Raw genomic sequence first — 26463 nt, forward strand, 5'->3', positions numbered from 1 at the left:
GATACCCAAGAAGAAATGAAAGATTCGTGCGACAGCATAAGATCATATGATCATAACTGACAACAGCTTCAAGGGGTGATGATGGTTGACCATTCATGAGACAAATTGCGTATCTGACTTCAAAGAAGAGATGAAAGAGCAGCAAGCTTTTCTTGTGAACATCAAAGTTTACTTTGTATTAAAAGCCTCTTACTATTTGAAAGTACTTTTTTGTGAAAAAAAAACATTTAAAAAGAAAAAAGAAAGAATATAATCCCAGAATCAATCAGAAAATTGGCTATTTTTTTGGATCAGATAGTTGTGTATTACCGCGCAAACCAGGATATTTGTTATTTTATCTTTTATCATATATCCATTGCATTTTGACTATCCTGTGAAAACAGAGTAAATAAATAAATCTATCTGGAGCGGACAATGAAGCTCATCATTAGAATATATTTGTTATTTATTTAGCCATCATAAACTCGTTGTTCAGTTAGAAAGTTTAAAATTATATCTTACTAAATGTGTCACGTGTTTAACATGCCATCATAATGTCGCCATACTACGTGTTTAATTTAAGTGTCTTTCTCCTGATCGAAAACTGCGCAATTAGGCGCGCACCTGCACAGCGGTAGCTGATTAAAGCGCTTCCTCTCACCTGACGCTGTTTGTTTCGATGAGCTGCGCGGGCCGACATGAACCTGCGTCCGTTCATTTGTTTCATTTTTCTGGGATGTCTAACAATTTCCAGAGGTAATGCAAGTTTTTTTTTCATCATTTTGTGACAATAACATGAGCAAAGACTTCACTAACTTGCAGCATCTTTTGGACATTTGTCCAACCAACAAAACACCAAACAATTTCGGAATCTCCGGTCTTTGCCTTCATGTGACAAACAGATTAATGCTCTGTTTGAAGCGAAAATAAGTCTAGCTTAATCTAAAAATTAAGCCAATCATTTCTAGTTTACAGTGATATATCTTTGGCAGTGGGCAATTTGAGGGCGGTAAAAATGAAAGTTTCAAATTCAAACTAGGCACATGAACTTAAATAGTGCGAGGCCTGTTTATGCTATAAATATAGTAAATTGATGGTTTTTATTGTAACCTTAAGGACTGGCCAGCTTGTAACTTCTTTCATATGTTCTTTTGCCCAATTTGAAACAATTTATCTTTCTTAAACATGCTTTGGGAATTTATTATAGCCCATAGCATGTTAAAGGAACACAGGTTATAATCTAATTATCTTAGTATCAGTATCTTGTTCAGTCAAACGGTGGCCTTCAGGAATCTCACACACTTTTAAAAGATTGTCTTGATTATACTTAAGTCCCATGCATGGATCTATTTGAACATGACCAGGCCAAATCGAAGGGTGCCCTAAAGGCCAGTGGCAGTGTGATGATGGAAGCTGTATTACTGCTGCATGGAGGTGTGATGGAGAAGGAGACTGTCTGGATGGATCTGATGAAATGGACTGTGGGGGTAGGTATTGTTCTCTGCTGGTCCTTTGCTTTGACAACTACTACATTAAAGAGTCTTCCGGAAATTAGAAAAGATAACTAAACATCTATCAGCATATTCTGTTAGTTTATGGTTTAGACTCTTAAGATTTCCTTTTACAGTGTACCTTTTCTCTGTAGCTTCTGCAGGTTCTGATTGTCCTCCAGGTCAGTTTTCTTGTTTGGACTCTGTTGGCTGTGTTAATGCATCAGCTCGTTGTGATGGACAAATCCAGTGTCCCACCGGTTCTGATGAGGAAAACTGTCCAGTGACAGAGGCCTGTCAGGATTCTGACTGGATGTGTAAAAACCACATCTGTATCCTCAAAGAGCTGCGCTGCAACAGACAAAATGACTGCATAGACAATTCTGATGAGGAGGACTGTGGTGAGGAAGGATGCAGACTTAGTTCTGAGTATATGATTGAAACCAGTAATTAGCCACTTTCAAATGGTGGGTGCGATTGCATATGATCACAAAATGCTTTACTGTCCTGTTTTTGCAGGCCTGTGTAGGAAAAATGGTGTGCGGTGTCCTGAGGGAACATGTCTGTCTGCTGAAGAGAGGTGCGATGGTCAAATTCATTGTTCTGATGGCAGCGATGAGCCAATAACTTGCGGTAAGCTTGATTGGGTGAGGGAAGCTGAGATTACCTGATGATTACCTGCATGTTTGATACTTTTTGTGCTCCACCACTGATTATATTTTCTACTGTGCCCTTTGCAGGCCATATCTGCTCAATGAGCAATGGCGGTTGTAGCCATACTTGTAGTGATGAACCTTGGGGGGTTCTATGCACCTGTCCTGTTGGATATAAGCTAGCTCCTAATGGCGCAGTCTGTGAAGGTATGTAGGGTGTATTAGTAATGTTCAATGTACAATAGATTTGGTGGCCAGCATAAATCTAGTTTATCAAATGAATGAGCACAAGTAAAGGTCTTTGATATTAAAGTTTTGTGGACTATATATCCATTCTCTATAAGAACTCCAGAGTATCTTGCAGTTTTGTAATTCTCTTTCTAATCTCATATCCATTTTTTTTTTTCTTCTCAGATGTGAATGAATGCGAGTCACCTTTTACTCCATGTGTGCATCACTGCACAAACACTATTGGATCCTACTATTGCCACTGCAAAGAAGGGTTTAAACTTGATGGAAGGTCCACATGTCTGGCTTCAGGTCAGATTTTTGCAAACCTATCCAAACTGTCATTTGCATGCATAACTTCCAAGTTGTTTTTAAATACCCACTCTCTCATCTTGAGACAGTTATAAGTACTACATGACTCTGAACATGCCGGCATAAACCAGATGTAAAGTGTGAACATACGCTGGGTTTAGTTTTACTTGGTGGAAAGTTCAGCATAAAAACAAAGTGCACCACAACAAAAGATGGCTGAGTCAAAAGCAATTTAGATGTAGATGAAAGGATTATTTAAGAACAAAGGGTATAAAGCAGATCTGTTCAAATCTAAGTAGAAATTTATCAGCTAAGATCTTTTTTTTTTCTCATAAATCAGTGGGTGTGAGTCAGCTGTTTTGTATGAAGCATGTTAAAAATATCTTTGAAACTTTGGAAACATTTTACTTGCACGGATGCTGCATACTGATTTAAAAAAAAAAAAAAAAAAAAAAAAAATGTCATTTTAAGAAGGAGGACTGTTCTAAATGTTCACACTGTCCTTTCTGGATCTTTTCAGGTAATGGTACTCGATTGTTGATGGTACAGTGGGGCACTGTTGGACTGTTGACTGTAAAATCTCAACAGTTTGACAGTATCACGACTTCAGTGTTTGATCCAGTTGCCTTAGCATTTGACATCGCCAGAGGGTGGTTCTACTGGGCTGATAGCCAAGGCAACATTTACAAAAGTAATGGACGATACAGCTGGACAGCCTTTGCTGGTTAGTTTACCCAATATTAGTTACTTTTTTAAAGGTCTTTTGATATTGTCATTTCAAATATTATTGATTCTGTTGGATGCTTGCAAAATTTTATTAAGATGCTGATTGAAAAACACTTGAAGAAATAATTGGAACTAAAAGGGAAAAAAAATCCCTGTTTTCAACAGGAGAACCTGGTATTAGAAGTTTAGCCTGTGATTGGCTAAATGGATACCTGTTCTGGACCAATCAGAAAACTGAATCTATCTACATGCAGGCAGCTGATGGGAAAAGTTACACAACTCTGCTAAACAAAAACATCAGGCCATCAGAGTTGGTGCTTCTACCTGTGGAGAGGTATCTCCCAAATTTAATTTTCAAATTTATTTTTTAAAATGTTGTACAAGCATGTTGCTTTAAAGCATAATTTGTCCTAACTGCACCCAAGTGTACAATAAACCAGTTCATCTCAAAGTTTTTCCCTCTCCCAGCATGATGATCTGGATCAATGAAGGTTCGGGTGACAGAATGACAATTGAAAAGTCGTGGATGGACGGCTCAGATAGAAGCACTTTGACTGTCATCACCGCCCAGTCTGCCCACAGCCTCAGTGCTGATGTAGCTGCCAGGAGGCTGTACTGGATTAGTGACATCAAGAAGGTGAGTTTTCAATAGACTTCTAGCTGATTGCATAAAATCATGGCATATACTGCTTACATGCTGCCAAGTATGCTTAATTTAATGAACTTGGAAAAAATAAAAAAATACAACAACAAAAAAACCACTTGTTGCAAATATCTGGTTGCATGTGGCAACTTTAGAATTCATCTCTTGCTATGGTTTCCCAAATTATTCTCATGTTGAATGTAAACGCAACTTCTTAAGCAAACGTGTCACAAAATGAGTCTGTAAAATGTTAATGCAGTGTTGCTTTGAGCTCCTGAACCTGAAGTTGTCTTCAGTTTACATAGTAGTTTATGGTTGATTTTGGATCGTCCAGTTTTTAGCAACATCTTTGGACTGTAATTTGATATTTAGAGGAATTTTTTTCTTTCCATCTCCTGATATGCCTAAACTACCCTAAAGCAACCACCATTTTTAATACAGCTTATCCTGCTAATCAGTGACGACTTAATAAGAGCAGCCTTCAAAAACTGTGCTATTAATTGGCTGGACCAGACTAAAATAACCCTTGTACTATAATGTATTGCATTCTTCTACACATTTACCATATTTGACACCTTCTTTGTGTGCACATATGCACATACCACTACCATAAACTTGTTTTCTTTAGTCTGTAGAGACTGTAAAGGTGGATGGGACTGGCCGTTACTCTTTCACTGGACTATTCAATAAAAGACCAGCTCTGAGCCTCGCTGTGTTTGCAAGTATGTTCTACTGGATTGATAATAAAGGACTGTGGCAGGCTCCACAAAACATACCAACTCAAAGGAAATTTCTCTGGAAAGCTGAGCTGCCACTGTTGGCTGTCTTCCATGAGCTGCAACAGCCTCAAGGTATGTTGTATAGTTAATGGACTATCTTTACAAGTTCTGTCCATGAGCAACAATTGCTAAATGTATAATTAAAGGCAAGTGTGTTTACCCAGCGTTGTCTTAATCAATGTAGGATTAAAAAAAAGGGGGGGAATACTTTAACAGTCTGTGTAGATTTCTTATTTGGTTATCAGTTCATTTGTATTTCCAGGTTCTTCTGCTTGTTTCAATAGCCTTTGCAGCTTCTGCCAGTTGACTAAAAGTGACCCTGCAGGATTCATTTGTGCTTGCCCGCACTTCAAAGTGCTGATGCCTGATGAGACTTGTCAATGTAGGTTGACACTCTTTATAGACTAATGGAAATTTTCCCCAAAATCTTAGTTTATAAAAGCAGTTTGTTATTGTTTTTATTCCTTGCCTTTTGAAATATTTATATCTTTTTATGCTCAATGCGTTGATTGCACCTTCAGTCTCATTCTTGTTTATAAAGGCGACAATGACAATAAAGATCTATCTACATATAACTAGTGCAGGGTGGGGGCAAGAAGTATAAAGATGCTACTGTATTTTTATTCACAGATCCACGGTTTATATATGCTACCATTGCAACAATAAATTTGCTGGAGTTTCGAGGGAGAGAGTCAACGGAAATCCAGCTGTTTGCTACAGACGATGGAATCCTGTCCTTTGATGTAGACTGGGGCAGAGACTGGCTGTACTGGACCAACCAAACTGGCCACATCCAACGCACTAGTCTTACCCAAGTCGAGACTGAAGTCATCCAAACACCTTTGCCAGGTTAGTCTGAGTTTTTCTTGGTTTCAGCATGCTCATGTCCCGATTTTAGAGGTGTTTGTTTTAAACTGAAAAGATTGATCACTCAACAGAAATGATCAATAGTAATTATTTAAGCCTTGCTTAGTATTGGAAGTGTTTCTGTATTAAACCAGTTGGCTAAAGGCATTTCACATTATTTTTCCCAAATTTTCTTTTTTAGTTTGTCTGATAAATGTGGACCAGAGGACTGGAAACCTTTACTGGGTCACATGTGATGAAAACAACATTGGCACTATCACAGTGGGCAGTAACTACCCACAGCGGCTATACCACACAACAAAGGAGATCCGCAGCTTGTTTCTGGACTGGCTCAGGGGTGGGGTGCTCTGGCTGGAAGAGGAACAAATTTTCAGCATGGACATGTTGGGAGGCAAAGCTACAGAGATGCTGCAAATAGCAGGAGGGGTCAGGGGCAACATGGCCTTTGACATCAGGGCCAGTAGCCTGCTCTGGAACTCTGAACGAGGAGGTTGGTGCCATACATGGCTCGGAGGGGTTGGAAATAGTTTTTCATGCTCACAAAAGTCTCTAAAGCTTGGCTAGGCCTAATTTAAGATTAAAGCATTGACGAAGGTTCGGAAAAATGTTAACATTCTAAATATAAAGAACACTAGATTCATATTATGCATACTGACATCCAATAAATAATTAGGTGGCATATGTTTGTAAGAACTAGTTCATGCTAAGGTTGTCAAGTACATACCTTCTACATTTAACTGGTTCTAAAAATAGCCTTTAAAAAGGCTGTTTCCCCTTAGGCAACAAAACGCATTCCCACATCTTTAGTAAGGTTTTCATTAGTTTTATCCAAATAGAATTTAAAAATTGTTCAGTTCTGATCTTTTAATAATGTAATATGAAACAGTCTGTTTGGGGATTTGGATAAACTTCCTCCAACTCCTGGTTGGACAATTTGATTGTTGTACAACCTTGTAAAGTGACTATTCTGGGTGCCGACAATCAATTAAATGTTTATATTCATTTTCTTAAATGGGACAGTTTAGTGATTTTTGCTTTTGGCACATTTTTTCTTTCCAGGCCTCACAACATTGAGTTTGCTGCAGGAGAAAAGTCACCAGGCAGGAAAAAGGTGGAACATTTCAGGCTCCATCATAGCTGCTTTTGAGCCTTACTTGTTGTCCATTTCTGATGATGTAATGACTCTGTGGGATCGACGCGATGGGAGCCCCATTCAAGATGTAACTGTAAGAGGTCGACTGCTATGTGTAATTGCTGCACTTGGGGACATTCAAACAGGTCAGACACTTTATTTACCGTTTTCATTAAACTGAAAATGTAAAACATTTTAAGTCAGAACATCTAGCGTAAATCATTTCTTTATTAAAGCTTAATAAGAAAAGAACGGAATAATGGCAGATGTCATTTTCTCAAGAATTCATTTATGTCTGTCCGTAGTTCCTAATTCTCCAGTGTGCAGTTTACCGTCTTTGTTGTGCCGACACTCATCGGTCTGCCTCCCACAAGCTCAGCTCTGTGATGGGAAGAAGGACTGCCCAGATGGAGACGATGAAGAATCTTGTGTTGTCTCATGTCAGTCTGAAGGTAATGTCAGTCTGACATGAAATGCATCCACCACTGACCCACCAACACTAATGTGCAATTCTTTTCTGGCCTTACTGTTGATCTCAGATGATTTCAAGTGCAAGGACCACAGCAGTTGTATCCCCAGAAGTCTTCTCTGTGACGGCCGATCTCATTGTCGCGATGGCTCTGATGAAGTTAACTGTCCAACTGTTGCATCTCCTGTAACTCGGGAAAACGTCTTGAAATGTCGCAGTGGCTCAAAACCATGTGCAGATGGATCAGAGTGTGTTTTGTACAGTCATGTGTGTGATGGAGAGGAAGACTGTGAAGATGGATCTGATGAGCTGGGATGTGGTAGGCAATCATTTGACAAAAATAAATGATCTGATGGACTTTAATTTTCACACTGTGGTCCCAGCTCAGTGTAATTTTGAATGTTTCTGGTGTTTGTCATATTTCCAGATGTTGCAGAGATCACTCCTAATATTCCTGTGAAAAATGAACCTCCTGCACCTGTTGGTGCATTTACTCAGCCTCCCACCAAACCACTGTGCACCAGCCCTTCAGTTCAATGTCCAGGTTCCTCTTTGTGCCTCAAACCATCACAAATGTGTGATGGAAAGCTAGACTGTCCTGATGGATCTGATGAGAAGTGTGTGAAAAGATGCTCTGACAGTAAGTGATGTCAACATATAATCACACCAAAAAAATGTCTTAATCGCCATTTTTTCCACAGTGATGTAGTTGTTCAAAACTTATTCAAAGGTTTTGGTTTAATTCAAATTGATGTATAAATGAGGGAATAACATTCAAACCACAGTGCAGTAAGAAATTCAGGTCCACACATTAGGTGTGAATTTTATTTAAATTCTAAAGGAAGAATAGAATTGGCACAAAGATGAAAAACCAATATGAGCCAGGCTTGTTGGGGGAGTAGGTGTTTTATACATGATTCTTGAAGGATGCCACTAATCTAATGGCACGTGGAAGTTCATCCCACCATCTTGGAACCACAAATAAAATGTCAAATGTTTGATAGGAACATAGTGGTGAGAAGTAAGAAACATGCATTTCTCAGTTTGAAAGCTGGGTGCAAACTCTTTACACAAGTGATCAGATTTTCCTCTTCATTCACATGTATCTCTAGTTGCCCAAATAAAATTCCAGTCACTAAATGTTTCCTCATAAAATATGCTGAGTAAGTGACATACATTTCTTCTCATGTCTGAATCTTTTTTTTTTATTTTTTTTTTTATTTTTTTTTATACCCTGCATAGCTGACTTCCGCTGCAAAGACCGACGAAGCTGCATCCCAAAGAGCCAAGTTTGTGATGGACGCTCTCATTGCAATGATGGTTCGGATGAGGTTGGCTGTTCAAGTGCAGCTTTTCCTGAAACTCCAACAAATGTCCTGAAATGTCGCTTTGGGTCCAGACTGTGTCAAGATGGGACAGAGTGTGTCCTCCTGACTCATGTTTGTGATGGAGAGAGAGACTGCCCAGATGGATCAGATGAAGAAGGATGTGGTGAGAATTTATCCTGATAATCCTTGCAACAGTAATGCAAATTGTATACATTTATTTTAAAGTTCTTCATCAGTAATGTCTTGATGGTAACATGGTCTTGAAACCTCTCTGGCTTTTGTATTTCTAGATGGTGCAAAGAACGTTCCCCCCATTTCTGCAGGAAAAGACAAAATGAATGAAACTCCTAAGACAGTCCAACCTTTTACTCAGCCTCCCACCAAACCACCGTGCTCCAGCCCTTCAGTCCAGTGTCCAGGTTCCTCTGTGTGCATCAAACCATCACAGATGTGTGATGGAAGGAGAGACTGTCCTGATGGATCTGATGAGAAGTGTGTGAAAAGATGTCCTTCTGACAGTAAGTGTGTGAGGATTTAATAGCAGCATCACACAATTTGTTAATCTGGTCTGTTTAATCTCTAAAGAGTTAAAAGTTCAAATTAAAATCTGTTATAATGTCATTGCATTTTAAATATTTGGTTGATTACTTTTCCAACAGCTGTGCTACTGTGCATGAACAAGGAAATAAACAAACAGGGTATCAAAGTATGTATATTTGGACTGTATAATGGGGGGGTTCATAAAATATCAAATGTTGGTCCCAGTGAGTGTGGGGAAAAAACGTTTCTCAGTGAGCATAGACTGACTTGATGAAGGTCTGGCTTGATAGAGATTCAAAATGTTTTGGTTTTAATAAGCTCTAAGAGCAAAAAGCCAAATTAATTGCTATAATTCATTGAGCCAGCTGGAATCCAGGTTTGGAAACTCAGATTTGTGATGAATGCTCCCACATTTTTAGTAAAAATCATCATTGTACAACATTTTAACATGGTGGCTTTTTTTATCCTTCATTTATAATCTATGCAAATGCTTTTTTTTTTTCCATTTTTTGAGAAAACATGTATTGGCATTCCTTATGATTTGCATTGTAGTAAGTGTCAGATGTTTACTAAGTAACATGAATGGATGCATTGTCAAACTTAATGAGTGTGACTTGACATTAAACAAGTTGACATTAAATTCGCTGTCATCCCTGTGATACGTGGTTGAACTTCAGGGATTTGCAGTGATGCCAAATCTCTTATCACTAACATGGTTCAATCTCCCCAAAACTTGGTTTGTAATCCTGATCTCCAAGTTTAAAAGTGATTTTTTTTTTTTTTTTTTCCTTTTTATTTCTCCGCCCAAAGTTGAAATTGCAGGAATTAAATAGAGGCTTACTAGAAACCCAAAACAAACACAAGTGTGCCCAAGAACATTTTTATAGTCCCGTTGCTCACACATAACATGGGCTGCACAACACATTTGACACATTTAATCAGTATTTAGTTTTCACGATGAAAGTTGGAATAAAATGTGTTTGAATGACTCTGTGTACAACTAGGGTGTTAGATTCATCTGAATTGAAGGTGATCATGTAATACACCCTCATTTCAGCAGCCTAGCAGCAGCTGTAATGTTGAAAGATTTGCCACCCAGGGTCAGCTCTAGGAATTGTCTAGAAATAAAGAGATGACGGTGCATACTCTTGAGCAGCACAGATCTGATTTCAATTTGTTTTTTCAATATTCTTTTACCCTCTGTAGCTGACCTCCGCTGCAAAGACCGTCGCAGCTGCGTCTCAAAGAGCCAGGTTTGTGACGGCCGCTCTGATTGCTACGATGGTTCAGATGAGGTTGGCTGTCCAAGTGTAGCTGCACATGTTCCTCAAAAAGACGAAAAGAAATGTCGCTTTGGGTCCAGATTGTGTCGAGATGGGACAGAGTGTGTCCTCCTGACTCATGTTTGTGATGGAGAGAGAGACTGCCCAGATGGATCAGATGAAGAAGGATGTGGTGAGAATTTATCCATATCATCTTTGCAACAATGATGCAAACAATGAAAATGTTGTTGGTAACATGGTGTTGGAACCTCTGGCTTTTGTCATATTTCAAGATGGTGCAAAGAACACTCCCCCCATTTCTGCAGAAAAAGAGAACATGAATGAATCTCCTAAGACAGTCCAACCATTTACTCAGCCTCCCACCAAACCTCCGTGCACCAGCCCTTCAGTCCAGTGTCAAGGTTCCTCTTTGTGCATCAAACCATCACAGATGTGTGATGGAAGGAGAGACTGTCCTGATGGATCTGATGAGAAGTGTGTGAAAAGATGTCCCTCTGACAGTAAGTGGTGTGAAGATGGAAAAAAAAATGGTTTGGTTTAACTAACCATAAATTAGAATATCCAAATGCTAATTTTATATTTTACTATTTTTGTTTTTGCTCATTTGTATGGCTTCTTTTGCAACAGATTTGTCTGTGCATGAACAAAGAAAATGAACAGGGTTACATAGGAAGTTGTGCATATTTGAAATGTAAAAAACAGGATCGCACTAGATGTCATCAGACATGTTGACTATACTTGGTTACATCTCACTGAGTGGCAACAAGAGGTTTCTCTAAGTCCAGATGGTATGACTGGTTCGAAGACATGTCTGTTATGGAAGAGCTGTTGCGCAACAGATTTTCGACACTGAAAAAGTTTGGTTTGGGGATTTTCCTCAAACTTGGAGCAAAAAGCCAAACAAATTGCTTTTATTTGAAACGACTAGAATCCAAGTTTGTAAATGTAGATTTACAGTAAATGCTTTAATATGTCAATTTAATGAAACTAACATTTTGACAAATCTAGACAATCTATTTTGTATCCATTTTATAATCTATGTAAATATATTATTAAATGGGAAAACGTATCGGCGTCCCTTTTGGTCTGCATTGTGGGTGTTGGACGTTTATTAAGTAACATTAACAGATGCATTCTTATGGTGAATGAACAGGGTGTCTTGACATGAAAATAAAATGTCATCTCTTTGATAGATGGTTGCACTTCAGAGGAATTTGCCAATGATTGCAAAGCTTTTATCACTGAAATGATTAAATCTCTTCTAAACATCTTTGGTAAACATGGTGATCAGGATTTCAAAGTTAAAAATCAAAGGAATTAAATGGAGAGAGGCTTATTAGAAACCCCAAAGAAACAAAAAACGGTGCACCCCAAAAATTTTTAAGTCTTTGTTCACACACATCATTAGCTGCACTGATAATTTGACACATTTAATCAGTACCTACAGTTTTCATGATTGGAATAAAATATTTGTACAAATCTGGCTGTTTACAACCTGGATGTTAATTAGGTTCTTCATTGTTTTAATTATTTGCTTGACAAACTCTTCTTTGAACCTTGCCTAGACATCACCTTGTGTACCCTCAGATGCTACTTAAATTTTTCTGCATGGAAAATGGTGATGCATCAGGAAACCTGTTCCACATATTCATAAAATCCCTGTTAAGACTTTCAGAACTGAACTGAAGGTGTTCATGTAATACACCTTCATTTCAGCAGCTGGAAGCAGCTGCAATGTTGAATGATTTGCCACCGAGAGCGTCGGGTCTAGGAATTGTCTGACCAAAGGGATGTGGGTGCATACTCTATGTAGTAGCTCACATTTAATACAGTGCATGTTTTTATTTATTTACCTTTACCCTCTGTAGCTGACCTCCGCTGCAAAGACCGTCGCAGCTGCGTCTCAAAGAGCCAGGTTTGTGACGGACGCTCTGATTGCTACGATGGCTCAGATGAGGTTGGCTGTCCAAGTGTAGCTGCACGTGTTCCTCAAAAAGACGAAAAGAAATGTCGCTTTGGGTCCAGACTGTGTCGAGATGGGACAGAGTGTGTCCTCCTGACTCATGTTTGTGATGGAGAGAGAGACTGCCAAGATGGATCAGATGAAGAAGGATGTGGTGAGAATTTATCCTGATAATCCTTGCAACAGTAATGCAAATTATATACATTTATTTTAAAGTTCATCAGTAATGTCTTGATGGTAACATGGTCTTGAAACCTCTCTGGCTTTTGTATTTCTAGATGGTGCAAAGAATACTACCCCTATTTCTGCAGAAAAAGAGAACATGAATGAATCTCCTAAGCCTGTTAAAGCATTTACTCAGCCTCCCACCAAACCACCGTGCACCAGTCCTTCAGTCCAATGTCCAGGTTCCTCTGCGTGCATCAAACCATCACAGATGTGTGATGGAAGGAGAGACTGTCCTGATGGATCTGATGAGAATTGTGTGAAAAGATGTCCCTCTGACAGTAAGTTTTGAGGATTTCACCTGGACCAACCAATTTTTATTACATTTTCTACAACTGTATTAAACTTTGGCCTACACATGACAATCACGTATGTAACTGTGAAGAATATTGAGTGGCTTGGATACAGTTTAATGTCTGAATACTTTCCACAGCTGACTTTCGCTGCAAAGACCGTCGCAGCTGTGTCTCAGCGATCCAAGTTTGTGACGGGCGCTCTCATTGTCACGATGGTTCCGATGAGGTTGGCTGTCCAAGTGCAGCTCTTCCTGAAACTCCAACAAATGTCCTGAAATGTCGTTTTGGCTCCAGGCTTTGTCAGGACGGGACAGAGTGTGTCCTCCTGAGTCATATTTGTGACGGAGAGATAGACTGTCAAGATGGCTCAGATGAAGAAGGATGTGATGATTATTTACTTAAAGGTTGTGTTCTGTTTTTTTTTTTTCTTCCCCAAATAATGTCTGCAACCTAAAAACAATTAATTTTAATTACTGATAAACATAAAGGCAAAGTTCCTTTATTTAGGATGAAAATTCATCAGTTCATAGTTTGTTCTGCTGCTAAAAATAGTCATATTGGGTAGTTTACCACAAAATATTGTGGTTTTTAGATTTTTTTTTTTTTTTTTTTTTTTTTTTTTTTTTTAAAAAGGTCTTTAGATGAAATAAGTTAACGTCACCTTATATTTGAACATGTAACTTTGGTATTTTATTAGTAGATGGTACAGAGGGTGACCCAAACATCGCTCCCACCAAACCACCGTGCACCAGCCCTTCAGTCCAGTGTCCAGGTTCCTCTTTGTGCATCAAACCATCACAGATGTGTGATGGAAGGAGAGACTGCCCTGATGGATCTGATGAGAAGTGTGTGAAAAGATGTCCCTCTGACAGTGAGTGGTGTGACGATATATCGATAGTGGCAGCCAGTTTCGCTAATAGCAGCAATCAAGCTATAATGTTTGATGTTTTCCTAATGTCAGCCAAGTTAAAGAAAAACAAAGTGACTAACATAAAATGGTTATTTTACTTAAAACCAGACTAGAAAAAGGCTGTCACTGAACTGAGGTGCTGGCCTCAGGATCGGCTATCAGCATGTAACAAAGCCTCGACATTCCCCATCAGGCATTTCCAAAACCATTCTCACCTTGACTCATGTGACCCCAGCTACTGGCATAACTGTTATTTAGTATGAACAACTCTGACTTGATAACACCAGGACTCAAGGGATGGACGACAACCATGTGACCCAACAACTCTTTTGACCTGTCAGGTGTTTAGTTACAGGGGCGTAAACGCATGGCTCTTCATGCCCGTCAGAACTCAGGAAGCCTTTTTTAGATGGCCGGTAAAATGTGTTGAATAGCTAAATTAAGTCCAGTTGCCTGCTTTTAAAATACTTAAGGTATAAATACCTGGTTGACTGAGCAGACTTTATTACTTTGTTCAAATAAATTTTTCAATCAGCCTGAAAGTGGGAGGTGATATCACGCTTACCTACAGTTTAAATTTTTAGTTGTATACAGCAAATTTTATCTTTGCATACTTTTTTTTTTTCTTCTCTTTTTTAAAACTTGCATAGCTGACTTCCGCTGCAAAGACCGTCGCAGCTGCATCTCAAATGGCCAGGTTTGTGACGGCCGCTCTGATTGCCACGACAGCTCAGATGAGGTTGGCTGTCCAAGTGTAGCTGCACGTGCTCCTCAAAAAGACAAGAAGAAATGTCGCTTTGGGTCCAGACTGTGTCGAGATGGGACAGAGTGTGTCCTCCTGACTCATGTTTGTGATGGAGAGAGAGACTGCCCAGATGGATCAGATGAAGAAGGATGTGGTGAGAATTTAGGCAAGTTTTCTGTAGTCATGTAATTTTTTCTTATGTCTTGATTGTAACAATGTGTTTTAGGACCTCACTTGTTTTTGTTGTATTTCTAGATGGTGCAAAGAACACTCCCATTTCTGCAGAAAATAACATGAATGAATCTCCTAAGCCTGTTAAAGCATTTACTCAGGCTCCCACCAAACCACCGTGCACCAGCCCTTCAGTCCAGTGTCCAGGTTCCTCTGTGTGCCTCAAACCATCACAGATGTGTGATGGAAGGAGAGACTGTCCTGATGGATCTGATGAGAAGTGTGTGAAAAGATGTCCCTCTGACAGTAAGTGGTGTGAGGATTTAATCGCAGCAAACAATTTAATTGTATCCAAATTTAAATTATGCAGAGCAAACTCGTTTTTAATGCTCTTTATTTACTTATTTAAACTTGCAAAGCTGACTTCCGGTGCAAAGACCGTCGAAGCTGTGTTTCCAAGAGCCAGGTTTGCAATGGCCGCTCTGACTGCCACGACAGCTCGGATGAGGTTGGCTGTCCAAGTGTACCACCTCCTGAAGTTCGGACTAAAGTCCTGAAATGTCTCATGGGTTCCTGGCCTTGTCAGGATGGGACCGAGTGTGTCCTCTTCAGTCACGTCTGTGATGGAGAGACAGACTGTCAGGATGGATCAGATGAAGAAGGATGTGGTGAGTTTCTGAGAAACTTGATTGTTGTTTGCAAAGCATCTTCAAAATCTATTCAACTCACAATCCGCTGTGGCAGATTGGTGAAATGATCTTATCTTTGTTCAGTACTTCTGCATAATAACTAAAATATTTGTTTTAACAAGCTTTTTTTTTTTTTTTTTTATAAACTTGCAAAAGTTGAGCAAGATCTCCTTGTTTTCACTGTTTCCTGAGCACTGACATATTCAAGCAATAATTTTGATCTTGTAATTTTGATCCATGATATTGTAGCCTACACATGTTGATGTATTGAAATGGAGCTAAAAGTTCATCAAACTCTTTTATAAATTCTAGATGCAGTCGAAATGCCGTCTTCCTCTAACAAGCCATCCTGTAGCTTTCCCTCAGTTCAGTGTCCAGATTCAGATGTTTGTGTAACCCCAACACAGTTTTGTGATGGGAAAAGAGACTGCCCTGATGGATCTGATGAGAACTGTTTAAAAAAGTGTTTTGACAATAGTAAGTACTCATTTGTTCTGTATCTTCTCCCATCAGCTGTTTGTTTATTTATTTTTCTCTTGTTTGGCAAATGAAATCTCCTTTTGTAGCTGGCTTCCTCTGCAAGGACCGTAGGAGTTGCATCTCTAAAAAACTGGTTTGTGACGGACACTCTCACTGCTACGATGGCTCAGACGAGATCAACTGCCCAAGTGTGACTACTTCTCCACCTCAGGCTAATGTTTTAAAGTGTCGCATGGGCTCAAAGCCGTGTAATGATGGCAAAGAATGTGTTTTATATAACCATGTATGTGATGGAGAGAAGGACTGTATGGATGGCTCTGATGAGGAGGGATGCCAAGAAACCTGCAAACAAGGTTGTTTGACTTAAAACTTTTTCATTTGTAAATTGTAATTGTTAAAAAAAAGTTTCCTTGAAAGATGGGCAAATGAGATCATGAACCAACTAAATCAGAATTTAATAGTATTGTTCAGTACACTGAGGATTAGCTGTAATATAGTTTCTCTTCGTACCTTTTTGACTGTTCCCAACCTCAGGTGAGTTTCAGTGCTCCCACGGAAATATGTGCATCCCAGAAGCTGAGGTGTGTGATGGGAAGTATCAGTGTCGGGATCAGTCGGATGAATTTGACTGCTGGCAAAAAACGAAGAGCTGCGAGTTTCGTTGTGCTGATGGCAAGCGCTGCATCCCAAAGAAATTCCTCTGTGATGGAGAAAGAGACTGCATGGATGGCACAGATGAATTAGGCTGCGGCAAGTTCCCAGAGCTTTTTTTTTTTTTTTTTTTCGGTTTTGTTTTCCAAAGATTGTTAGATAGTAAGGATTTCCACCGTTGCTAGAAGGCTAAAAGCTGATTTTTGAAAATGCCTTAATGAAAAGGGAAACCTAACTATATTCACTATCAGTTTAACCCATTTATTTAGACATTTTGTAACAGTCAAGTGGCTTACTGTCCGAGTGCTCAACCTGTCAAATATTTTGAGTTTTTAACAGTCTCTTTCCATCTCCAGACTCTGATCCTGCTGCAACAGCAGAGTCTCCCATTTTCCCCTCCACACCAGCATGTGTCACCCCTTCAGTTCTCTGTCCAGGCTCTTCACTCTGTGTTTCTCAAAGTCAGCTGTGTAACGGGCAAAAAGACTGCCCTGATGGATTTGATGAAAATAACTGTGTGGTTAAATGTGAAAACCCTGGTAAGTACAGAAATGAGCCTGAGGCACTGGTAGCACTTGTTATGTATTCAGCAAACTGATGTGCTGCAGTCAGCTTCTGAAATCTTATGTGGGAAAAATAGGCAGATTTTTCCAGAATGTCTCCTGTAGTATACTGACCGTTCCATGTTCCTATATATTTTTTATTTCTCCAAATCAGGTGACTTCCTGTGCAGTGACAAGAGGAAGTGTGTCCCAAGTATACATGTGTGTGACGGGCGAGCCCACTGCCCCGACGGCTCAGATGAGAAGCAGTGTGAATCTTCTGCCACTTGTAGGCCAATAGGAAACATACAGCACTTGGCCAATAACAAGCAATATACTCCAACTCATTCACAGAAACGCAAACCAAGAGGCACACTACTATATAGCTTGAAGTTAAACTAGACAGTCAATTCAGTGGCAATTTTGTTAAAAATTCTTGTCAAAGGGGAAAAAACTGTTTACCCTCTTACCCAGCTCTGAAATTTTATGCTAGTTTTACCTGATGCATGTGTTTTGTTTTTTTCTCTTTCTCTACAAAGCCACCAGCAATGTCCCCAATGGCAGGTCAGGCCCTTTGAGGTGCCTTAAAGGTTTCAAACCCTGTAAGGATGGACTAGAATGTGTTATGTACAGCCATGTGTGTGATGGAGAGAAGGACTGCAAAGATGGATCAGATGAAGAAGGATGCCGAAGTCGGTGCAAAGCAGGTGTTTTGTCTGTTCAAGCCACTGTTCGAGTGGTCAGAGCAGTAATGGGGAAATGCATTAATCAGTTAAAGTTTAGGTCAGTGTCATAAAGGTAAATTTGCTTTATTAGCATTTAAAAGAACGTTCATCTCCAGGGGAGTTCCAGTGTGCTCACGGGAATAGATGCATCCCACAAGAGCTGGTGTGTGATGGGCAGAATGACTGTCAGGACCGCTCTGATGAAATGGACTGTTTAAGTCAGAGTGAGGGCTGCCATCAGCGCTGTGACAACAACACTCGCTGCATACCAAAGACCTTCCTGTGTGATGGCGAGAGAGACTGCGTTGATGGATCGGATGAAGAAAAATGCGGTGGGTAACTCAGGGCAGCTTAGACCACCACAACCAAGTTTAATGTCAGATGACTCATTTCTGCTTCCCTTATTTCAGGTTTGGTGGCCTGTGGGTTTCACCAGTACCGCTGTGCTAGTGGGCAGTGTGTGTCCGAGGCTCTGAGATGTGATGGATATCCTGACTGCAGTGACCGCTCAGATGAAGTGGACTGCAGAAGACCCCCACGCTGCCCATCACAGCTTCGATGTCCACACAGCCACGAATGCTTGCAGAAAGACTGGCTCTGTGATGGTGAAGAAGACTGCAAAGATGGTTCAGATGAGAAGGTGAGGAGCAGACTTACTAAATGAATTAATGCAAGAGTAAGAAGTTTGCTTTGGCAGTTTTGAAAGACTGTGAGCAACCTGTAACTGCAGTAACTTTTATCTAGAACTGCATCACTCCACCAAAAAAGTGCAGAACATACCAGTGGCAGTGTGGGAATGGTCGTTGGTGCATTCCTCTGTCCTGGAGGTGTGATGGGAAGGAAGACTGTCATGATGGCAAGGACGAGGACAAATGTGAGTTTGTTTGGTATTCCACCACTTTTTCAGTGACTATGGATCATCCCCTCATTGCCTAAACCTTTGTTTAGTATTAAAACATACTTCTGTAAATATTTAAATACTTTCAAATGGGTTTTAACCACCATAACTAATTAAATTGCACAGGTAGCCAGAGAAAATGCCCCTCTCACCTTTACCAGTGTGGCAGTGGAGAGTGTTTGGATCCCAGCCTGGTCTGTAATGGCCGCATAAACTGTGCAGATAGCTCAGATGAGGGTGTTGGATGTGCTCAACGCAATTGCTCCAGTCCATCAGCTCCTCAGTGCGATCACCACTGTGTCAGCACCCCAAATGGACCGGTCAGTATAGGACTGATGTCTGCCTGTTTTTATTCTTTGTTTTTCTGCAAACACAACTTTAACAATCATCTAACTAGACAAGGCCACACAGAGGACAAGTCATTTTTATAAATTCTCTTTTGAAATGTGTAATCAGTCATGTTTCCCCCCCCTCATTTCTTCCAGAGATGTTACTGTACTGTCGGATTCATGCCACAGCCCATCACTAAGTCCTGCGTGGATCTTGATGAGTGCCATTCAGCACCAGATCCTGTTTGCAAACACCTTTGCCTGAACACTCCTGGATCTTACAGCTGTCATTGCCACCCTGGCTTCTACCTGGAGCCTGACAACAAAAGCTGCAAGACAAAAGGTGCTGTTGGACTAGGGAGGGAAACAAACCAGCCATGTTGTATATGGAAAAACTTTGCTGAGCACCACCCAGCAATTAACATGCATTTAGTACAATGGATGACTTGAAAGAAACTTTAACTGTTCATTGTTATATAGATCTAATTTCTCTCAAGTTACCTTTTTTTTTCTAATGATTTTAAAAAGTTGCATTTATCTCTTGAAACTACTAATTTACAGTGCTGTATCTTGTCATACCAAATATCAGTGTGAAGTGAATCTTGTGCCATAACCTTTTGGTAAATTTTTCATCTGTAGATGAGCCCTTACTTCTGGCATCACTGCAGTCAGAGTTGTTACTACTGAGGGTCCACAGTGGCACCCTGGAGCTTTTTGCCTCTATCAATCGGCCTGTCTCCTCTTTGGATTATCACTGGGCTCAACAGAGAGTTTATTGGCTGAGCACCAACTACCAGAGCATCCGCTGGGCTGACTTGTCAAACTCAAACAAAGGGATATTGATGAAAGGTACAGCTGCCTCTGGAACTCTGCAGCTGTGTGTTACTGCGCTTCATCCATACATCGGTCTTAAAATTGCTGACAGTTGAATTTGATCGTATTAAATTTTATTTTTATAGGTTTGAAGTCTAATTCTATTGCAGTAGACTGGGTTGGAGGGAATCTATACTGGTTGGATGGACTGGCTGGACAGATTCTGGCAGCAAAGCTTAGTAACGTCATGGTGAGATCTGAGGATTACACTGTGGTTCTGGGTGAAAACCTGCAGCAGCCAAACTCACTGCTTCTGCTGCCAGACAGAGGGTAAGATTCTTGGCTCAGTTTCATGGCGGTGGGTGGGGGGGAAGTAATAACCTGTAGGACAAAAAAAGTAAATCTGTTTTGTATTATTGATGTGTTCAGACTGATGCTTTGGTCTGAGATTGGCAGCACACCACAGATCGAGCAGTCTGGGATGGATGGTTCAAAAAGGAAGGTGGTGGTGAGCCAAGACTTGGGCCGGCCGGTCAGTCTGGCCTTTGACCTCCTGGACAACAGGGTGTACTGGGCTGATGAGAAGCTACACTGCATAGGCTCAGCCTCTCTGGACGGAGATGACATCAAGGTGATCAGAAGTTACACTAAGTGGGTTACAAAGATTTTAATGGGGAACAGACAGTGCAGTTTGCATTCACATCAGTCAGTCCTGTTTACATTCAAAATTTGTTTCAATATTTAATTTTTAATTAAACCAGTTCTCCCAGCAGTTACCTATCATTATTAATTAGTCAATGGCCTTTTTTCATTAGATCCTCCAGCTGGCTGAAACTCCAAGCCCCATCTCAGTGGCAGTCTTCAATGATAGAGTCTTTTGGTCTGACTCTAAGAGAAAAAGCATCCGTTCAGCTGACAAGAAGACTGGAAAAAACCAAAAGGTGCTTCTTAAGAGACCCGGGCAGCCATTTGGACTGAAAGTAAGTCTGCCTTCTAATGATGGGGCAATATGTCTTCCAAAGAGGCTTAAATTGTGAAAGATTCACTTATGAATATTTTTGACACACGCACATCTAAGTGGCTTTTTCTTGTTTCTTTTTAAATGATTAGAAATTATTACAGCTAACTTTGTTTCCTGTCTCCTCAGCTGATGCATGCCCTCTCTCAGCCAGAAGTATCCAGCCCTTGTAAGAGTCTACGCTGTTCCCATCTCTGCCTTCTTGCTCCAGGAGATGGAGGAAAATCCAGAGCAGGTTCCCCAGCAGCACTGGCTGCAGTTTGTCGTTGCCCAACAGGACTTTTGCTCTCCCAGGATAAGATCACCTGCTCTCTGCCTAAAGAGTCATCTTTCATCCTTCTATTGTCTCATAATACAGTCTATCAGGTGACTGGTCTGTTAGACTAGATGGTCTGCAGGGTGTCGCTCCTGCCTAAAATTAACAAAAATCTATGAATTTGATTTATCCTCTCTGGTTTTGGTTGATACACCTTTCTTTTTTTTCTTGTCAATTTTCCACCATTTCAGATTTACTTGCGCTCTATGAGTCGGGATGGTGTTGCTTTGGGAGAAATGCCCAATGGAAGATATTTTGCCCTCCCTGGAAGTGAAGAGCCCCTGGGGCTAGATCTTTCCATCCCAGAGCTTTCTCTATTTGTGGCTGATTCAAGACGAGGATCTGTGGACATGCTGAGACTTAGCAGCTCTGGGTCCCAGCCAGGACTTGCACTTGCTGGGCAAATCCTAAAGCTGAAAGTATGCATAAAATTCAGGTTCTTTAATCCTGGACGAGATGTTGAATTATGCTAAATATTTTGTGGTGTTTTCATTAGTTGGCAATGTAATTGACAAATTGCTTCGTGGTAATATTTTCCATTCCACAAGGATGATACCGTCACAGCTCTGGCAGTTGACTGGGTAACCTCCAACCTCTACTGGAGCAGCAACAAGTGGCCTGACATCTATGTCACGTCACGTTATAATGGCTACACCACCTCACTGCAGCAAGGATCACTGATGGTGAAAAAAAAACACTATTGATTTATCTTTTTAGCTAATTGTTTATTTGGCTCTTTCCTGTTAATTCTGGTGTCTGTTGCCTGAATGCATAGTAACACGCAAAACAGGCTAAATTAAAAGGCTTTCTTGGTTTGGAATGCAATGGCTAGGAAATTCTTTGTATACTTTTTAACATATTTATAAGCTGTTGGTAACATGAATGCATCAAAATTTGCAGGAACTGAATTAAATTTTTATATTCACAAACAGTAAATTAAGCTTTTACCTGAGCCTAAAAAACACACAAATACACAAGTTTCTGGCAAAGTTAATGAATGTGTTTGTTCTCTAACCAGTATTTTCTTATAAATATTAATTACTACATTAGCATCCATCCCCATTCTTGACCCTTGACCTTTTAAGCTCTTCAGCCTGCCAGCTCCACCTCCGTTTTTAAGTTTTGCTCATCTGTACGATCTTGGGTCATGCTTGTCTTTTCAGGGCACCACATCCATCGCACTGCATCCTCCCTCAGGACGACTGTGCTACATTGCAGCTGTAATGGCAGGTCGGAACAGCCAGATGGAGGTGGATTGTGCCTGGATGAATGGCTGGAACAAAGCAGTAGTGTGGAGGAAGTCAAGTTTTCCTGTGTCCCTGATTTTCTCCAATACAGGAACTGTCATCTACTGGGCTGATTCTGGTGAGGCCTGACACGTAAGATAATTTTACTTGGTTTTCCTTTGTATAAACTTTGTCTTTTCTCAGCTGAAGGAGTAATTGCCTCTGTTGGAGTGGATGGATCTGGGTATAAACAGTTCAAAACTGGTCCCAGCCTGCTTGTTTCTCTTGCATATATTGAGAACATTTTTCTCTGGACCACTCAGGACAAAGGTAAGCACTGAACATGTCTACTGACAAATGTGCTTCTCTGGAGATGCCACATCATCTTGTTTCTCTCCACTTTTAGCAGTAGATGGCACTACAAACTAAGAAAATATATACTGAATAAGCATTTTCTTCAGTTTTTATTGGACCTGTTTGGTCCTACAGATTTAGATTTTTTTTTTTTTTTTTTTTTTTTTTATTATAAATCTTGCACACAAACACAACTCCATTTTTGCTGCCTTTTCTAGCAGTTGCCCTGGTTATTGCAATATGAATACTAATGTTTGCTTGAAAAAATTTAAATTGTTAATGAAAATTCTTTTAAACCTTTTTTCTAGATGCAACCAAGCTATGGTTCAGTGATGGCCTCCAGCCTAAACAGCTGTGGTTTGAGACAAAGACCAAAGTAGTGGATGTCAGGGCCTACAACGATGACAGCCAGTCTGGTAGACATCTGTCTCTCTGTCCTCCCTAACAGCACACATCCACACACAAAGCTGAAGCTGTGTCACAAATGCTTCACAAGCCCATGATAATTTGAACACTGCTGGCAATGGAGAACTTTACAGGCAGACAAACATATTGGGTTTTAAAAACAGCTGAACTTGCCGAGGGTAAATTGTGGCCACTAGATGGACTGAAGTATCACAGCTAAAAAGTCCAAACTAGGATTTAAGAGATGGAACCAGTATGCAAACGCAAAGTGAGGAAAAAAGACAAGAAGTAGATTAAACCATCATGAACATTTAACAGGCTAGCATGCAATAGCACAGCTTATCCTTAAACTTTCAGTCAAACAGTCTAGTCTGTGGATTTGAGGCTCATGTGAGTTGATGAAAGGATCTTCCTCGAGCTATAGAAAGTCTAAAGCTATGAAATAAGTGCTTGTCTTAAAGGTTAATCATTTGAGCTCAAAGAGCTCTGACAGAATTGTGCTTTTTTTTTCTTGTTCTTGCAGCTTGAATAGTCTCCCACATTTACAGTAGAAACAAATACACTCTTTTATAATTCATGTTTTAAGAAAGCACAGATATACATTTATTCATACTGAGTTGCAGTTAAGAAAATTTATATTTCTCAGATAAGTAATTTGATTAGGGTAGGGGCAACACATGCAGATTTCATGGAGTTGTACTCCTAGTAGCCATGTTGCAGCTTTTTAAACAGTTGGTTGCACAATTTTCCAACCACTCAGACATGTGGACATCATGTGAAGTGTGTGGGGATTTGTTTTATGCTCTGGCTCAATTGTGAAGGTGGCTTGTCAACACTCAAATCCATTTTGTATGATGTGTTAATTCCTGCTCAGGTTTGTAATGCTAACAAATAGGCTTGTGGCATTTGTAAAGCAGAGGCAGACCAGTCTGTTTGGCTTGACAAAAGATTTATACCATCTGCATGCTTATAAATTATTTTTGCCTCAACTCTTCTGCTTTCTAGAGGAAACTGAAATGTTATCAGACACTCTACAGAGAATGAAAAGACTCGCTTAGGCCAAGTCTGAGCTGAATAGATGGCAAGGCAATGTGATACCTGTAGGGACTTGGCGAGATGAGAGAGATCCCAGTCTGTTGTGTACTGCTGGGAAAGGGCAATGATGAATGGAGCGCCTATTCAGATCAGACTGCACTCCCTTCTTTTCTTTTGCTTATGTATTTCCAGCATACATGTATGATGCATGCATGATGGGACACAAGGGCAAAATTAATGTGTTCTCTGATAATCAAAAAGTTCATTTTCACTGAAATCTCAATCCAAATAAAATTTTCCCAACATTGTTATACCTTCTTCTAGCTTAATATGTTTACATGAAGTCAATATTGATCGGAAATATTCAGCTATTAAGCTGCTTTTCTGTTTCAATATTCTCCAGGAACCAATAGCTGCTCCAAAAACAACGGAGAATGTGGCCAGCTGTGCCTGCCCAATCCTGAAGGTCGGACTTGTAAATGTGGGCGGGGCTTTTATTATATCAATGCAACTTCCTGTGCCCCTCTTCCATCTTGCCCCACTGGCGAGGAATCCTGTTTTGATGGCAGCCAGTGTATCACCAGCACCAAGTTCTGTGATGGCCGTGCTGACTGCCCAGACAAGTCGGATGAACAGGACTGTGAGTGCTGAATCAAATTAATCAAACTTATTTTCCCTTCACAGATCAGTGAAGCATAAGGATGTTTTTTTGCGCTGTCATACCAGTTCATTTCAATAAGATAAAAGGAAATGACTAATGCTCTCTCTTTAGGTCGAAACTCTAACTCTGCCTCTCCAAGAACCAAAGTCAGTGATGGCCGCTCCCCTCAGTCTCCCTCTTCTCCTTATCCAAAAAACCAGAAGAACTCTGTTCTCTCAGATAAAAACTCTGCATCGTGCGATTCCAAATACTGCTCTGGTCATGGCACCTGCATCACAGAAGGCCAGCTCACTCGCTGCCAGTGTGCGACAGGTTACAAGGGGGAGTTCTGCCAGGAGCAAGACAGGCAAAGTCACCCAGCTCTCATCCTGGGCTCCTTCAGCTTAGTCGCTGGCGTGATAGTGGCTGCTTTTATTTTAAGTAAAAGGTACCGTCTCCTGTACTTTTTTTAGAAAACTAACCGCAGCTAGAACTACATCCAGCCAGGTAGTCTTTTGAGCTGCTGCAACTAATTTCATCTGAGACTTTGGAACCAAGTAGTAACTATGTATTTTTCATCTGCTGGTGTGTTTGGCTGGAATAAAGTTACACCTAGAGTCTAAAATTGAATTATTTGCCTGCAGCATTGTAGAACTATTTAGTGCTTGTAGATTGACTTTGGAGAACTCAGTCTCTCTCTCACATTGTTTCAACAGGAAAGGTTGGGCGTACTTCAGAAGCAAATCACCAGATAAGGAAACTCTGATGGGTAACATGGTTCTGCCTGGTGAACACGACTCTGACTCTGAGGTGAAACATCTGAAAGAATTAAAGAAATAGTTTAATTAGTTTAAATTCTTCCGAATTGTTAAATGAACACTTCATTGCCTAATTATTGTACATTTCATACAAATTGAACATTTAAGACAGTAGCTAGCATTAAATCTGATGACTTATGGGATTTTTTTTTTCTTTACTCTCCAGGAGCTGGAGTCTTCGGTAGATGTGAGGAGCCCCCTGCGAGCTATAAAGTCATTGCAGCTTAAATAGTCTGCTAGTTTATAATGTTGGTTTTATAATGACTAGAAGTACTCTAAATGGAAAAGATGCTTCTTGTGTGTCTCCAGGTGTAATAAACAATATGAACTAACATAACTGACTTAATGTTTGTTTTGCAAAGACATAAAAACATGTGATTAAAATCATAAATAAAATGCAGTTTCTCTTATACAGTTAAGGCAATTTAAGACGAGAGCAAATAAAACTGGTATGCAAAGTATCTTTTTTTTTCCTTTTTTCTTTTTTCCCCCATAACAAATTCACAAGGGAAAGACTTTACTGTTTGCTATTTCCTGGTAGTCCATAATATGTAAAGTAACATTGTAATAGCAAATATTTACTACCAGACTCGGAGCAGACTGACTTTTCATCATACACTAGCAATAATTCACAAACATGTTTCTGGCATGACGGCTTGTGAGTACATTCTGTAAATTTTTCTAAAGCTGTTATGACAGTTCAGCTTGTCTACAAAAAAAAAAAAAAATGACAGGTTTTCTACAAATTGTTAGCTCAGACTGGTTTGTCTGTATTTTCACACAGA

The 26463-nt window shown here is 40.1% G+C and overlaps 1 protein-coding gene across 7 annotated transcripts; it reads left to right on the top strand.

Moving 5' to 3' along the window:
- The first annotated feature begins 605 nt into the window (after nucleotides 1-605).
- Nucleotides 606-26065, top strand: LOC121630485 (low-density lipoprotein receptor-related protein 2-like). Of its 7 annotated transcripts, none has more exons than XM_041970790.1 (49): nucleotides 606-735; nucleotides 1344-1466; nucleotides 1625-1870; nucleotides 1989-2102; nucleotides 2210-2329; nucleotides 2537-2662; nucleotides 3183-3386; nucleotides 3554-3722; nucleotides 3857-4025; nucleotides 4660-4882; nucleotides 5073-5192; nucleotides 5441-5659; nucleotides 5859-6167; nucleotides 6737-6955; nucleotides 7115-7261; nucleotides 7349-7597; nucleotides 7706-7918; nucleotides 8521-8769; nucleotides 8897-9124; nucleotides 10353-10601; nucleotides 10702-10929; nucleotides 13051-13317; nucleotides 13611-13784; nucleotides 14474-14722; nucleotides 15741-15905; nucleotides 15995-16261; nucleotides 16443-16658; nucleotides 16916-17098; nucleotides 17277-17390; nucleotides 17641-17808; nucleotides 17943-18158; nucleotides 18237-18466; nucleotides 18571-18700; nucleotides 18851-19044; nucleotides 19210-19396; nucleotides 19693-19902; nucleotides 20013-20196; nucleotides 20296-20497; nucleotides 20682-20846; nucleotides 21014-21250; nucleotides 21392-21619; nucleotides 21749-21883; nucleotides 22364-22565; nucleotides 22631-22756; nucleotides 23089-23196; nucleotides 24624-24860; nucleotides 24993-25308; nucleotides 25577-25670; nucleotides 25845-26065. In XM_041970790.1, exons 1-49 carry the CDS (start codon nucleotides 678-680, stop codon nucleotides 25908-25910), a joined length of 9252 nt encoding a protein of 3083 aa, XP_041826724.1. In that variant the 5' UTR covers nucleotides 606-677; the 3' UTR covers nucleotides 25911-26065. The 7 variants fall into 7 exon arrangements, with proteins under 7 accessions (XP_041826724.1, XP_041826728.1, XP_041826726.1 ...); XM_041970794.1 differs by having other exon boundaries at nucleotides 20323-20497; XM_041970792.1 differs by having other exon boundaries at nucleotides 16937-17098.
- The last annotated feature ends 398 nt before the right edge of the window (nucleotides 26066-26463 follow it).

This window comes from Melanotaenia boesemani, chromosome 19 (genome assembly GCF_017639745.1).
Source record: "Melanotaenia boesemani isolate fMelBoe1 chromosome 19, fMelBoe1.pri, whole genome shotgun sequence".
NCBI classification, from domain to species: Eukaryota; Metazoa; Chordata; class Actinopteri; order Atheriniformes; family Melanotaeniidae; genus Melanotaenia; species Melanotaenia boesemani.